This window comes from Podarcis bocagei, assembly GCF_964188305.1.
Source record: "Podarcis bocagei genome assembly, chromosome: 14".
NCBI lineage: Eukaryota > Metazoa > Chordata > Lepidosauria > Squamata > Lacertidae > Podarcis > Podarcis bocagei.
Genome location: NC_138139.1, coordinates 32,913,306 through 32,929,957, shown reverse-complemented (window position 1 = coordinate 32,929,957; position 16,652 = coordinate 32,913,306). Strand labels below are relative to the sequence as shown.

General features: G+C 43.3%; 1 protein-coding gene across 1 annotated transcript in view; it reads right to left on the bottom strand.

Moving 5' to 3' along the window:
• LOC308573743 (uncharacterized protein) overlaps window positions 1–8,176 on the bottom strand; it is a 62,183-nt gene extending 54,007 nt beyond the window's left edge. Inside the window, exons 1-7 of the mRNA XM_081170981.1 lie at window positions 8,135–8,176; window positions 5,836–5,930; window positions 4,522–4,589; window positions 4,153–4,171; window positions 2,708–2,735; window positions 1,469–1,544; window positions 888–1,040 (exon numbers count right to left, since the gene is read on the bottom strand). Of these exons, the coding sequence (XP_081027107.1) occupies window positions 888–1,040; window positions 1,469–1,544; window positions 2,708–2,735; window positions 4,153–4,171; window positions 4,522–4,589; window positions 5,836–5,893 (402 nt within the window). The 5' untranslated portion in view covers window positions 5,894–5,930; window positions 8,135–8,176. The remainder of the gene's footprint in view (window positions 1–887; window positions 1,041–1,468; window positions 1,545–2,707; window positions 2,736–4,152; window positions 4,172–4,521; window positions 4,590–5,835; window positions 5,931–8,134) is intronic.
• Between the last annotated feature and the right edge of the window lie 8,476 nt (window positions 8,177–16,652).

Below are 16,652 nucleotides of genomic sequence, written 5' to 3'. Positions count from 1 at the left end.
TCAGAGCATAGCCACTGTGGCCAATAGCCATTGATAGCCACCTCCTCCATGAATTTGTCCTGCTCTCGTTTAAAACCATCCAAGTTGGTGGACATCTTTGCCTCCTGTGGGAGTGCGTTCCATAGTTTAACTATGTGCTGCATGAAGAAGCCTCTTCTTTTCTCTGTCCTGGTCAACTGAGCTGTGCCTCTTCAATGCCCCCTAAGCTAGCTCACTGCCCTCAAGCCAGGGGGAGAACGCTATCACAATGACACTGCTAAAGTAAGATTCCCCTGCCGCTCCAACCAGCTTCCATTTGTGAAACAGGGCAATGGCACACTCCAGTCCTTAGCTCAGGCAACAAAACGTCTTGGGACAACCCAGACTATTCACCATTCAAAATAGCACAGGCAGCAGCATTAATCAATGCAGATCTTGATATACGATGCGAACTGCATGCACATGCACACACAAACACAACATTAGTTTTATAATTCTCAGTTGCTCAGCTTTACGCTCTCTGCTTGCAGTAGAGTTACACAAGTTAAAATCCTGAGGATGGGAGAGTTGCAAATGCACAGGAGATCCTGGTCTGAGCTGCAGGGAAATTTGGCTTTGTGACCCTCTGTTCCTTTGCAGCCCTATGATTCTGTACAGGTCTACAGGTCTCACTGCAAAATCTTCCCTGCAAAACGTCTCTGGGGTGTCACTTTCTAAACAGAGCTATCCATTCGCAAACATACAGGTTGAGCGGAAGGGAAGCAAGCACAACAGGTCAGAAATTCTAGCTCCAAAGGAGCAGCCCTTATCCTACACACCTTATCTACCTACCCAAGCCCAGATGCAACACTGGCCTTCAACAGATCCTAGTGTCCACCAGAGAGGTCCTAACAGAGAGTACTACTTACCTGCAGATTTATCTCATTCAGAGCTGCCTGGAGTGTGTCTTTGCCAACATTTTCAAAGAGCACCAAGAAAGCCCCTTGGTCCAGCCGGGCCTCAGAGTCTGTGATGGAGCACTTGAGGATGGAAGCCAGCTCACTTGACATCAGGTTGGAGATCTGTAGAGCAAAAGATGTATTTGTGTCATTTTCTGTGAATTATTTGCACTAGCAGTAGCAAAACGAGGTACTCTTTCAAGCCCCAACACTCATCTTCACAGCTACATGTCTTTTATTAAGTCCAATCCTTAACTTAAACTAGTCCTCTTCTCTGCCCTTGGCAATAATTGCTCCCAACTCTTTTTCTACGCCTGGCATTTTCATTTCCGGGTTTATTTCGTTTCCTAAATAACATTATTTGATAACCCAATGGAAGCTTCCCAAGAATTGAGCTTCCTAAGCTGAAGCAAAGCACTGGCATGACATTGGCTCCATGGCAAATCAATTAAGATAAACTTTGCAGAATCGGAGCTGCTGAATAAGCAAACCCGCAAGACCTTATATACCAAACTGCATTCTTTTGGATATTTAAAGGCTGGCAAAGATACCTGGTCTGCTGATCCACAAGCATACTGTGGCAGTGTAAATTGGCATGGTTCTTCAAGCGTGGAATTTAGCTCTGCCCTGTATAAAGAAACACACAAGATTATAGATAATTCTGCCAACCAGTCAAATACATTTCATCTCACTTTTGGCTGTGAAAAGATTAAATAATTCAACCTGCAATTCTCACATAGGTGTAAGCCCCATTGAACAAAGTGACACTTCCTTCCAAGTAAACTCACATTTGATTGTATTGCCAACTTACTGCTTTTTGTTTTTTAAAAGCTGCACAACCTACGGGGTGGGGCTCCTTATTCATTTCAGACAGACTTTCTTGTTTATTTAAATAGTTATCAATAGTTATCAATTGCGCCCATCATGTAAATACAGCAAGACATGTATACCACATACAAACTGACAGCCACTCTGACAAAAGCATCATTCAAGCCGGGGGGTGTTGGAAATCATATGGAAATTCAGGCTTGCCTGAATAACACAGTTTTCAACAGATGTCTGAAAGCAGGCAGGGATTATTCCTGTCTAGTTTCTACTGGCAGGGAGTTCCACAGGGTAGGCTCGGTCCCTAGTAAAGGCTAACCAAAACTCAGGAACACGGGGAACCACCAAAAGTGTCCCATCAGAAGAGCTCAGTGATTGAGGTAGTAATTAGATGATCCTTAGGCCCCAAGTCCTTTGTGAATTAACACAATAACCTTGAATTTGGCCTGGTAACAAGTAGGTTAGGGAAAAAATTAGACCCTAGAATGAGTGGCCTTATAGGGGCCCTCTGTAGCTGAATGTTGAGAGATTCAGGACAGATTTTAAAAATATTTCTTCACACAGTTAAACTATGGAATGTGCTCCCAACTTGGGTGGCTTTAAAAGGGGACTGAACAGATTCATGAAGTAGAGGGCTATCAATGTCTTCTAGCCATGATGGCTATGCTCTGCCTCCAAAGTTAGAGGCAGCAATGCTGGAAAGCACAGGAGGGGAGGGGAGGGCTTTTGTGCTGGGGTCCCTCATGTGAATTTCCCACAAGCATCTGGTTGGTCACTGTGAGAACAGGGCGCTTGACTAGATGGGCCCTTGGCTCTTCAACATGGAGTCACTTTGCTGCTACCCTCCTCAACTGCTGCTCTCTGGGCCCTCATCTGGGAGGCCCCTGAGTTATGGGGCCCTAAACTTTGGCCCAAGGTCCACCATATACCACCAGCACTTAGAATTCTACCCCATTCGCCTGTACCTGTTGATGGAGGAGCAGTAGGTTGATGCTGTGAAAACAAACAAAGTAAATAATCACAGTGTTCTTATATTTGTTTCTAAAAACAGTTGCTTTTATCTATATTCTGGTCATTTCATTGCCTGCCACCTTTGAAGCCTGGCTTGTAACCAGAAGCAGTAAAACATAGTATTTATTTATTGAGTAAGTGGTATATCTATAAACATAAATAAATCTTATGGGGCTGCTGGATCCAATGGAACAGAGGAGTCAGAACCCAGTGCACAGCTATATGTGCTTCAGTCAATCGATGCAACACAAACGAGTCTGGGTTGAATTACGGCTCTGGTGAATCAACCCTCCTTGCTTCAGTTAGGAGACATCTCAAGCCACAGCAGTTTCAGCACCCTGGACAGCAGCCCCATTCCCAGGGCAGTAATGAAGCCTCACTTAGGGCTCCTCTACACTTTGCTCGTCCCATGCCTAGAAAGTACAGGTCCGAGAGGTCTTCTGCTTCTCCCAAACTTTCTAGGCATGTGTCCAAGTGGTTTTCCATTTGCCCAACCACTTTCCCCAGGAAAACCCACTCTTCACCACTGAATTTGTGGTAACCTCAATTGACATTTGCTCCCATTCAGTAGTAAAGAGGAGGTTTTCCCTGGGGGAAAGTGGCAGGACAAGCAAAAGTGCAGCTTTACTGTCTTCTTGTGGGGTACAATTTAGCATACTCTGAACAAGCATAGTTGAAATTTGGGAAATGTTCCATTAACTTTCAGGCATCAAGTTTCAATGCCTGTTAGCCAGATGAGCTGGTGGAGTTCTCAGCTAGCAGAATGGACTGTACTGTTTTAGAATGCAGGTGGGAGATGACATTTTTGAATGTTCTCTTGCATTTTAGGGGGTGGGGGACCCTCCAGATAGAAAGTTTGCACTTGCAAGGAGCAATGCTAGGAATTTCTTCCCAATGTGTTAGGTTTCTATTTGGAGGAAAGTTTTTCTTTAAAAGCATTCAAAGGTGCATTTTGTAACCTGAAGTGGTGCAATCCACACTACCACTTCAGGGTTAGCTATGATTCCTACATTGCAGGAGTTGGGCGAGATGACCCCTTGTTTTCCTTCCACGTCTATGATTTTACCACCTCATTGTCCTACATCTGTAGATCATTTCCACTGGAAAGAAGTGGGGCAAGGAGAAAATCACTCAAACCCATGCTTTCTAGGCATGAGACAAGTGGAAGGGTGGACAAGCCTGTGACAAAGTACCAGGATGCTGGAACTGCCTTTCACATAAATAGATCATTACATTAATGCCTTAGTCCGAAACAGCGCTCTGAGTTCAGCTTAACTTGTGTGTGATATTGGTCATGGGTCTGGATAATCATCTTCTTCCCACCCACTACCAGTCTGCTATAATCCCCTGACCCTCATTTTTGTGCCAATAAGATAAAAGTAAAACTGATCTTACTTACAGATTGGAAAGGCCGGACACTGATTAAATAGAAGAAAAAGACAAGTGGTCAGAAAATCAGGATTGCATATTGCTCATATATAGAGCTGGATCTATTCTAAACAGCTAGTGCTGTGGAGGGGTCAAAATGACAATGATGGAAAGAGAATCTCCCACACGGGGGGGGGGGGGGGCGGGCGGCGGAATGTTGCATCAGAGTGTTCAAATAAACATTGCTCTTGAATTGTTCGGTCATTGTTCACCTGTGATGCAAGTGGCAAGATCTTCTTCTGAATAAATGGTGCTACTTTCAGGACAGACACTAAACTGGCAAATTAACCCCAACAGCAAATGGATCATGTTGCCATTGTTCACCCCCCCCCATACTTACTGGATTCAAAGCGATAGGATAGGATCGGCGAGAGCGATAACCATGCCAGCTGCCTTCTGTCCAGCCCCCTTGAAATGCAATTTGAAATAGTTAGAACATGTGAAAGGACTAGTCTTCCAAGAGTTTGCTTAAGGATTAAAGCCAACATGGCGCCCTCCAGATGCTATGACTACAATTCCCATTGTGACTAGCGGTCAAGGATCACGGTGGTTTTAGTTCACAACATCTATAGGACATCACATTGGCTGCCACCGAATCAAAGCAGTCTGAGTTAGAGGCCATCATCACATCTTGTGGCAGGGAGCCCCACAGATTAATTAGTGGTGGGACATAGCAGTCCTTTCTTTTGTTAGTCCAGAACCACAAGCACCTCTGAATTTTAATGCTATGAGAAAGAGAGAGAAATGTTTCTTACTCACAAGTTAAGAGAATCTCCAGGATGGTCTCCTGTTACTGCAACGAATTTAGCTAACAGCACAAGTCTGCTCATGTCTACTGAGAAATACATTCAATGGGCCTTGTTCCCAAGTGAGTGAGTATAGGATTGCAGCTGAACAGTGCAATCCTATGTCTCTTTACACAGACATAGCTCCTATTGTGTTTGTTGGTGCTTCCTCTCAAATACATGTGTACAGAATTACAATCTAAGGCTGTCACCTCATTAAATATTAGTGGATTAATCACATGGAGTTGTATCTAACTAAGTTTAACTTAGAGTAGACCCACTGAAATGAATGGAGCTGAGATAGTCATGGCATGGCCAAACCTCCAGAAGGTCGGGGAAGACTGATTTTAGTCAATTAATCTATTCTGCATAAATTTGCACAGAAGCGAAAACAAACAAAAAACACTCTGAAGTAGAAGCACAGCTGCTTTGATTTTAGCTTATTCAAGTAAGTGTTACAGCAGAACTCTCTTTCAGAAGATGTTCCCCATTTCCCAATTTATAGAAGGCTCCTTCCAATATGGTGCTTGCCACAACCGTCATTTTTTGTTAGCTACTTCCATTACAAGTAATTTGAGGCACTTTTTCAGAACCAGCTGCCTCTGTTAGGAGGGACTTTCTAAACAGCTAAAAATGTTTGATTGAACTGATTAATCAGCTGGACATTACAAGCTGGGCAATTAATCAGTTGCATAGAAAAGCCATGAGTCACTGCTTTAGCTCTCAAAGAATGTGATGACTGTGAAGCTGATTCACCTTCTAGCCCCACAAAAGCTTGCCAGAAAAATGTCTGTTTTGCTCACTGTGTAAATATTTACTTGGATGCATTTGATTATGTTAATTATTGGGGAAAGAACTGGAAAACCTACCTGAAATGAGTAGCAAAGTAAAGATTGCGTAAATGGGCGGGCCTTCTTTTTCCTTCATGGCAACTCAGTTTTCCAAACAGGCCTTCCTTGCAGTGCTATAAAGCATAAAATATGACCTCATAAGAACATAGGAAGGGCCTGGCTTGTGGATCAGTCCAGTCTCCTGTTCTCCCAGTGGCCAACGAGATGCCTCTGGGAAGCCTGAAAGACAGGGCCTGAACGCAACAGACTCTCCTGAGTTGTGCTTCCGACAGTGGAAACAGAACACAGTCATTGTGGCTAGTAACCATTGATCCAATGCTTTTTTCCTTTAAAAATGTTTAGGAGTTCTCTCATTTTGACTCAAGAAAATCACCATTTTATAGTTCAAATCGGGGGAAATAAATACAATGAACAAAAGTACAAAGATTCACAAAATATTTAGGGGTATGCGTACCCCTGTGTACCTCCAGAAAAAAAGCACTGGCCTTATCTAATCCTTTATTAACACAAACCAACTTGGTGGCCATCACTACATCTTGTGGGAGCAAATCCCATGGATCACCCAGTTCAGGCCCTCCCTCCAAAGACAACCTTCCTTGCTTTCCTGAAGCACCCATGTGCATCCTTTTGAGACGTCACATAATTCCAGAAGTGATTTGTCACGAGGGTTATGAAGGAACAAGTCATTAGATCTTCCAGAGGGGCGTCTTCTGGGCCTCATAGTTGCTCTTCTGCTCTAAGCTACAGTCAGAATCGCAAACAACTTTCAACAGTTTGAGAAGTATCACACTTTTTGTGTGAATTCATCTGGTTATGTTCCAATAACACTAGAAGACATAGAATCGTAGAATTGTAGACTCGTAAGGGACCCAAGGGGTCATATAGTTCAACCTCCTGCAATGCAGGAATCTCAACTAGATCATTCATGACAGGTGGCCACCCAACCTCTGCTTAGAAACCTCCAGAGAAAATTGCATGACATAGCAATTTAGTATTGATTGACGGCATTTATATTCCACCTTTTCCTCCAAGGAGCTCAAGGTGGTATACATGGTTCTCCCCCTCCCTATTTTATCCTCACAATAGCCCTGTGAGGTAGGTTAGGGTGAGAGACAGCAGGCTTCATGGCTGAATGAGGATTTGAACCCCGGTCTCCCAAGTCCTAATATGACACTCTCACCACCACACCGCCTCATAGTGCAGATGGGGAAGGGACAGCTCACCTGAGCACACCATTTTCAAACCAATTCGATCCATTTTTAATCATTTTTTTAAGGGAGTGCTAAAACACTCCCCTGCCCCCAATTTTAACACCGGTTTCACAATGATTTCAATATTTAAAAGTGGAGGGGGGGGACAGAGAGAAATATAAACACAGGGATAGAAGGGATACGTATTGAAAACAGCTGGGTATTTATTTATTTATTTATTTATTTATTTATTTATTTATTTATTTATTATTTTAAAGTGTTTTTGTCCATTTAATTGTGTGTAGTTTTTTAGAATTAAAAAATTAGGCCACAAAGCACCATTTTTTAAAAAACTGAATAAAATCTGCAGCTAAAATTTCACTGCCGGGAAAGTTCATGGAGGTATAGAGGGCTGGTGATTGGCTCAGCTGCTCAACACATCACTTGACATGTCCAAACCACAGATCATCAACCCGTCATATAAGAGGAAAAGGGAATGAGGCTTAAGAAATTTTAACCTAACCATCTATAATACAGAATGGGCTTGGTTGTAAATAATAATAATAAAAAAATCAGAAACAGCTGGCATGGCAGGTATTATTATTATTATTATTATTATTATTATTATTATTATTATTATTAATATACCGCCCTATATCTGAAGGTCACAGGTTTGTACTACATCTCCCATCAGCCCCAGAATTGTATGGCTACACTGGCTGACATTGTGCTGGGAGTTGTAGTCTGAAACATATGGAGGGCACCAGGTTAAGGACTGCTGGTCTAGATTAATAATTTTGGGGATATTTTAAATACCAAAAACCAGAATTAATATTCCAAGTGTTGGTAGCAGCAAAGCGGCCTATAGCTCAATACTGAGTGGGCAAATGGTCCTCCCAATGAATTTCTAATTTCTACTGTTTTAGGACAGGATCCAGCTGTTCCTACTGCCCCAAAAACTAAGGCACAGAAACGTAGAACGGCAAAGTTAGAAATAATAATAATAATAATAATTAATTATTAAGGGTCTTCTAGTCCAATCACCTGCAATGCAGGAATCACAGCTAGTGTGTACAAGTTATCCCCATCCACCTTCTCTTCCCCTGCCCCTCCAAAACCCACCTTACCGTCAAAACGCCGTCATGTGTTCCGGAGGCTGGCAGGTGGACCAGTGTAAGTGTCACAGTCTCCCGTGACATCTCCTTTTATACCCAGGTCTCAAGCCACTGGGATGGAATGCAGTCAAGCCGTACAGGTGGCTGCTTTGATGCAGCTGCAAAGAACAAAAGAAAAGGGCCCCACCCTTCCTCCTGGGGCACCCTGGCCTTTGGGGCACATTGCACTCCCCTGCAGAAGGCTGGGCTCGCCACAGCAGAGGAAATTCACCTCGGTGGGAGCCAGTGGAGTGGCTGGGGACCAGTTGCCATGTGCCGCTCATCACGTGGTTCGCCCTTGGGTGCCTAGGTTTTTCTTTCAGAAGCAGCCAACATTCTTTACTTGTTTGTTTGCTTGGTTTAGTCTACTTCTGGGCTCACCTTACACTGTGCATGTTCACTCGACCGCTTCAAGCTGCAGAATTGGCACTCTTACAGGTGCTGCATAATGTTTGTTCCGCAGTTGTAAGGAACTGATCTTCGGAACTCCCTGGCTATTGACATCAGGCGGGTGTCTTCACTGTACTGCTTCCAGCTTCTGTTTAAAACATTTCTGTTTAGACAAACCTATCCAGATGTGTAGAAGTTACACATGTTTTCATCTGTCTCTAGCTTGGTATTTTTATTATTGTGGTTTTTAAAATGGATACTGCAATTTGTGAACCACTCACACTAAGAATTGGGTAGACTCAATCCAAAGTCATGTTTTGGTGTCCACCATCTTGATTCAAAATGGTGCCTGGCACTCAAGCATCAATGTAGAGCCCCTAATCCCCTCCAAGGAACCCTCATGCTGAGTTTGGTGATGATATCTCAAGAGGTGACCAAAGCTCTGTCAAAAAATGGGCACAGACGTGCCAAAATGACATTTCGGTCCATCATCTTGATTCAAAATGGCGTCTGGTGTCCAAATGGTAATGGAGTCTGCCACCCCACCTCATGAACCTTCATGACAAGTTTAGCAATGAAATCTCAAAAGGCATCTGAACATAAAGAGAACAAACGGACAGACAAGTGGTATATCAATTTTGCTAAATAAATAAATGCACTTCCACTATTTAGAGACTGCTTTTCACTGTGGATGTTCACAAAAGGTGTTTACATGACAATCAGTGAAACAATTCATGAATCAATCCCATGCTAGTTCTACTGTCATAGGATATAGCCAAATATATCAAAGATAGATGCAAACACACATCTAAATAACAACCTAAATTATAGCAAAATGTTGTTGCTCTTGTTGTTCAGTCGTTTAGTCGTGTCTGACTCTTCGTGACCCCATGGACCAGAGCACGCCAGGCACTCCTGTCTTCCACTGCCTCCCGCAGTTTGGTCAAACTCATGTTCGTAGCTTCGAGAACACTGATCAACCATCTCATCCTCTGTCGGCCCCTTCTCCTTGTGCCCTCCATATTTCACAACATCAGGTTCTTTTCCAGGGAGTCTTCTCTTCTCATGAGGAGGCCAAAGTATTGGAGCCTCAACTTCAGGATATGTCCTTCCAGTGAGCACTCAGGGCTGATTTCCTTCAAAATGGATAGGTTTGATCTTCTTGCAGTCCATGGGACTCTCAAGAGTCTCCTCCAGCACCATAATTCAAAAGCATCAATACTTCGGCGATCGGTCTTCTTTATGGTCCAGCTCTCACTTCCATATATGACTACTGGGAAAACCATAGCTTTAACTATACGGACCTTTGTTGGCAAAGACAACAGGCATAGCAAAATAGCCTATAGCAATTATTATCTATTGCATATCCAACTATTAAACTTTACCCATGACGATTCCACCAAATATGGAGAAAACGAGCAATGGGATGTGAACATCTCCAACATATATCAACCTGTTCTTAAAAATTGAATTGAATAGATCAGGAGTTGGGTACCATTTTTTTAAAAAAAATTATTGCTTAAATAATGCTTATCCAGGGAGATAGCACAGACCCATTTGTAAAGTAAATACGGTATGCCAAATATATTCAGGAATTGACATCTGCAGTATTTCCCCCCATTAAGCTACAAAATTGTTCTCCACATCCCTGTTGCGTGTGCAAGTACAGCTCCTAAAAAGCCACTGAACCTAACTTTCCTAATGATAGAAGCTGTTGGACAGATTTCCTTGAGATGCAGTGGGATCTGCTACGATAATAATAATAATAATTAAATTTTATTTATATCTCGCCCTCCCCAGCTAAAGCCGGGCTTAGCGTGGCTAACAACAGTAAAATAATACAGCATTCTAAAATCAATTCATTATAAAATCAGTTCAAATCAAATTAATGGCATCCATTGGGCTAGAGTTCTGTGAAGAATTATCAAAGGTCAGACTGTGCCTTGGCCAAAGGCCTGATGGAACAGCTCTGTCTGGGAGGCCCTGCGGAAAGATGTCAAGTCCCACAGGGCCCTAGTCTGTTGTGACAGAGTGTTCCACCAGATCGGAGCCACAGCCAAAAAAGCCCTGGCTCTGGTTGAGGCCAGCCTAACCTCTCTGTGGCCCAGGACCTCCAAGGTGTTTTTTCCGAAAACCGTAAGGTCCTCCGTGGGACATACCAGGAGAGGCGGTCCCGTAGGTACGATGGAGATATTTCGACAGAGGCTGGGCATTCATCTGTCCTGGTTGCTGCCTCTGCATCCTGCACTTTAGATCCTGTATATAAATTCAATAAATAATAATCCTGCTTTGAGCGGGGTGGGGGTCAAACTAGATGACCTCTGAGGTTGCTTCCAACTATATAATCCTATGATTCCATAACCCAGGGTTAATTAGGACCATTAACACACATCATGCCAGAAACAACAGCCAAGAATCTGTTGCCCTTGTGTTACTTATTTAATACAGTTTCTATGCCTCTTAATCATCAAAACCTTGAGAGTTTTCTCAAATCTGCCTAACACTTTCAGAATCCAACCTGCTAACAGCCAGTAGTTTTTTTTTAAAAAAGAAAGGAAAAAAATTGGCGCTGCTTCCCTGTTGGCCTTTACACATCTCACGTTCCCTTGAGCTTTGATTAATCCTCTCCCTTCATTCTTATACAACCTGTCCTTCGTCAAGTGAAGGGCAGAAATCATTGCATATTTTAAGGCTGTGTAACCAGATCAGCATTCTTGATGTGCTGCTCAAACTGTAGACAATCAAGATTTAAAGTGGGGGGGAGAGAGAGAGACCAGTTGACCTAGGGAGGCAATCAGAAACTCAGAAGATACTATTGAGTTGGTAATCTTCTGTTGAATCTCTATGTGCGTGCTCAGGTCAGAGAGTTTTAGAACCTGGCAACATGTCAAGAAGTGGTTCTATGTCTCTGACTGTTCAACATTCTGAAGTGGCTGGTTTTCCTTATGAGTTGAGAGCATAAGGACATCAGAAGAGCCTGCTTGATCAGGCCAATGGCCCATCGAGTCCGGCATCCTCTTCTCACAGTGGCCAACCAGGTGCCCTGATGGGAAACCCACATACAGGATCAGAACACAAGAACACTCTCCCCTCCTTAGGCAGATTTTGGGGAGCGTGACAGGTTTGGTTGCACTGGGCATGGGAGGCAATGGAGAAGGCAACACAACTATGATGGAGAATGGAAGACGAGAAGCAGGAGTTGCCAGATTTTGGTGTTGCATGGGTGTCAGGGGCTGGACTGAGGAGGAATGGTGGGGGTCACCCCACCTTCTCCTGAACCTTCCCAAGAACAGGAAGACAGTATAGATTTAGAACAGTGGTCTGCAGAAGGTCATAGTTCAGAGGCTGCAGAGCAGAGAAGCTGGTAAATACTGGGGAAGCAGCAGGAAGAGGAAGCACCAGAGAAGAGACAACTGACAGACTCAGTGTCTCTTGACAGCATTCCTGTCCCCCCCTCCCAGAACCAGGCATGCCTTGAGGGTAGTTGAACAGAAAGCCCAAAGACAGAAAGCACAGATCAGCCAACACAGGGATGACGTAGAATAGGAGAGACGTAGGGGGTGGGACTTTACTTGGAGCAACGCCATTGTCTTCGGGAGACCGCCTTCCTTTGTCTCTCTGTGAATATTGAATAAATTACTTGGTAAAAGCTCCTTTTTGTTTCTCTGCTTCTTGGCTGCCACCATGGGAGGGATAGGATTCTTTGAAGCCTGACAACGGGGCACCTCTGAAATTTGAGACTCCAAGGTCCGCCACTGCCTGTGGTTTCCAGCCATCATGACTTGTAGCCAATGCTAGCCTTCTCCATGAATTTGTCCAGTGGTCTCCCCAGTGAAACATGTCTGGTGCCATCATTAGCAGTTTCAAGACCAGCAGGGCTCTTCTCATGTTCTCAGCTGCATTGTGTTTATTGTTTTCCAAAACCAGCTGCCCCACATTGCCTTGCATTTCCTTCTGATTTCAAACACAGGAGCTGTCATTCAACAATGGGCGCAAGTAAATCCCATACATGCTTAGAGCAAGGCCCCACTGAGCAGAGTAAACAGCTTTTTACACAAACAGCCACCCTTCCTGTTTGGACAGTGCCAGCGTACCATGCAAGTGCTAATCTGTCCTCCTGAGCCATTCACAAGACATCAAGGGGGACTGCACTGGCGGTGATGTGAGGGGAAGCGCAGGGAGGATCACTGGATCATCTCCAGGGCCAAATGGTGCATCTTTTCTTGACAGTCATTCATCAAGCTGGCACTGTGTACTGAAGAACTAAGCAGTCACTTCAAACCAGGAAAGAGCTTTTTATAGCCTAAGACTGCTCATTCCAAGCCTGGTGTTGTTCAGATTGATTTCTGCCAAGGATGGGGGCATATCAGCTGCTTGGATTGGGCAAAGCTCCCCAACACCAGGCTACAGTTCATGACACAAGAACAAGAAAGCAGATGATTTGGAGTGCTTCAAAATCATCTTTTGGAGTGACTTAGGTTCCTTAATGTTCCAGTGTACACTGTTCTCTTGAAACCGGAACCCCTTGTGTTGTCAGTCTTCCTAAATGCTCAACTTTGGAGCATACACAGTGGCTCCTCCTTGGTACTTTTCCTGTGTGCCTTCTCCAGAGTGATCCTAGGAGCCAATCCCCATTGGTTGACGCACTTCCTTCCACTCTAGTTGGCTCCAATTTGTTAATCATATAACATGACTTTTGCTTTAATTGTTATATTTAGTTTTGTGGGGCTTTTTGTTATTGCTTTGTTTTATAGATTGTAACTCTTTCGCCAGTGATTTGCTAATTATCCTATATGATTTATGCTGTATTTGTGATGGTCCTTTGTTATTGTTATTTATTGTTTGTAAGCCGCTTTGGGAGTCATTTGAATGAAAAGTGATATAGAAATATAATCAATCAGTCTAAAAAGTGAGAGTGTCATTGAAATTCTACTCAATATTGATCCAGAGTAGATTCCAATGTATAGTTAGCAGAGTAACAACTTAAACACATTGCAGGATTCCCCCCCAAAATAGACCAGAGTCAATTAATATTTCATCCAGCAGAGCTTTACTGCTACTGAAGGCAAATGAGCACAATGGCCACAAATCCAATACATTCAGAATTTATTTATTTTTTAAATCATGTTTATTAAGTTTCCATTTTATATAAATATAACATATTCAAATTTTTCACATTATATTCCACTCTCGCGAGCACTCGACTCCCCTCCCTCCCAGCCCATGATTACCTTAAATTATATCTTTTTAACTTGCATTTCATCTTTCCCCTCTTTACTCTATTCAATTCTAATAATCACAAAGTTATGTTAATTGTAAATCAGTGCTTTCTATAAACTATCAAGCTTTAAACCAGTCCTGTCAGTGTTGTTAAATGTTTACAATTATCTTTCAAATACTCTTTAAACTTATTCCAGCCTTTGTGAAAGGTTTGGTCCCGCTGGTTTCAGATTTTCCCAGTCAATTTCGCCAACTCAGCATATTCCACCATCTTTGTCTGCCAGTCCTGAATCGTTGGTAAGTCTTGTTGTTTCCATCTCTGTGCTAGTAAAACTCTTGCTGCATCAGTTGCATACCTAAACAGTTTTGGGTCTTTCTTGGGTACTTCCTCACCTATTATTCCTAATAAAAATGCTTTTGGTTTCCTAACAAATGTAACCTTTAACATTTTCTTCAGTTCATTATATATCCTATCCCAAAAGATTTTGACTTTATTACAAGTCCACCACATATGGAAAAAGTTGCCTTCCTTGACTTTGCATTTCCAGCATTCCTTATTCTTACATTTTTACATTTTAGATAACTTAGTCACTGTTATATACCAACTATACATCATTTTCATCACATTTTTACATTCAGGATTGGCACTGTCCATAAGAAATCCAGTTGCAGCAGACTTAACTTAAACTTACAATAACTTATAATAAGACCAAAAGGAAAAAGAGAGAGAAAGAGTGAAACTCAGGCTCCTTCTGACCTCACTATTATAATCAGCATGATCTTGACAGAAAGAGATAACAAAACCAGTTTAAACTAGCTGTATTCAGCTTCTCTGAAGAAATAACCCAAACATCATGAACCTTCTGCTTGTTTCTTTCACACAGAGACGCTTCCAGAACCCTCTTGATTTAAGTAGAATAGGAAAGATCTCTACACATCAGATCAATACTTTCTGTACTAAGAAGTGCAAACTGACAGAGAGGACTTCTTCTCAATGGCTAACTCCCTTTTCATAGCATAGCTCTAAGATGCTGGAGTCAGCAATCCTATTGGAAACCTGCTGAAAAAATAGTAATGGGTCTTCACCCCCATGTGTCCCTGGACTGCTACATCTCTGCTGGTTGGAGGTCAAGTGAGAGCCGGTGCCCAACCACAATGTCTACTGATGGGCAAGTAACAAAAAATGGGTATGCTTAGAACATCAAAACCATCTTTATACCATGTCAAATTCTTTATCCACCTTGGTCAATGTTGACTCCTCTGTTTAGAAGCAAAGACCCCGCAGGGTCTCAGGTAAAGAAGTCTCTCACCACATCCACTGGAACTGAGGATGCTAAGAACTGAAACTAGGATGTCCCACCTGCAAGGTGTATGTTCTACGCCTTGCCCCTCCTTGAAGAACAACTCCTTCAGGAAAGGATTTGGGGGTGATGAAGTAGAAGGCAGGGACAGGGCCAAACACAACATCCCCTGCCTCCCAGGTGCCACTTCTCAGTCCAAATCCCAGATAGGCTTTGCGTGGACAGGCGGAGTCCCCACATCCCGAGCGCCCCCCCCCCCCGTCATGTGGAATAACGACTCAAGACAATGTGCTATGGGATTAAATTGCCCACAACTTTATTAAATTTCAAATGTGGGTAGACCTTGGCTCAGACATTGGGTGTTCTCCCTCCCCAGTCCCCAGCCGGGGACCTAGGGAGCATCAGGGTTATCCAGTATTTGTGTGGGGGATGGGCCGGCTCTGGAGAACATATGTTCAAGCAGAGATAGCCACCCCCGTTACGCCGCCGCCACAGGGGAGAGCAATGACGACCTTTCAGCGTACGGTCAAAGCCTCCCTTCAGAAACCCCTTTAACGGGGAACCCCTTGGACAACAACTCCTTCAGGAAAGGATTTGGGGGTGATGGAGGCAGGGACAGGGCCAAACACAACGTTCCCTGCCTCCCAGGTGCCACTTCTCAGTCCAAATCCTCCTCCCAGATAGGCTTTCCTCTGGGAAAAACAACTGTCATGTTTTAGCTACTGAGGAAGGAAACTGGGCAGTGAATAGGGAAATAGTGAGAGCATGGGTGTGAGGATAGGGGAAGGTAAAGCAAGGGAGGTTGCAAGAGGGAGTGGCTCAGAAAATCAGCAGTGGGGGAAGGAAACTGGAGCTCTCTCATTGAAAACATTCAAACTGCCATCTAAATCCATCTCCAAACTCCACCTCTCAAATTTCATAGTTTGTTTTTTTTCTAGGATGTAATATTTTTCCAACTGTCTGAATTTGGAAGCATGCCAAAGGCACTTGTTGTCAAAGTACATACTCTTCTCTCTCCTTCTCTCTTTATTTCTCTCGCTCTCTTCAGGACAGTTAGATGGCCTGGAGCAAAATTTCTCCCTTTGAACCACACCCTTTTCTGCACACTTACAGATCTTGAAGTGTTCTGAGAATCTTTTTGTCGACTCTCGTTCTTACCTAACCCAAAGGTCATCCATTGCAGAAATCATGCAATTTCATTACTTCAGGCTGATTCTCCTCTCCACTCTTTTGAATGCAGCTTTCATAATGTTATTAGATTTTCTTGGCATTCAACAAACGTGTTTCTCCCTAATCTGTGCTGTGTGATATTGCTTGCAGCAAAGCGTGGCCAGTTCACCCCCTCTCCCATGCCTTTAACAGCACAGGAAAGAAAGGAAAAGCAGTACATGAAGGCAAAAGCTTTCCTTGTTGAACTTCTGTCTCTCCTAATGACATGGCTTTAGGCACAGAAGCTCTGCCTGAAATCAAAGTGACAAGACAACCCAATTCCAATGGGAGTGTAAAAATGTAAAGCTTGTATTATTAAATAGCGTTAAGTAGCATTTGTTTATAATTATGGGAGTTGCTTTGTGTAGTTT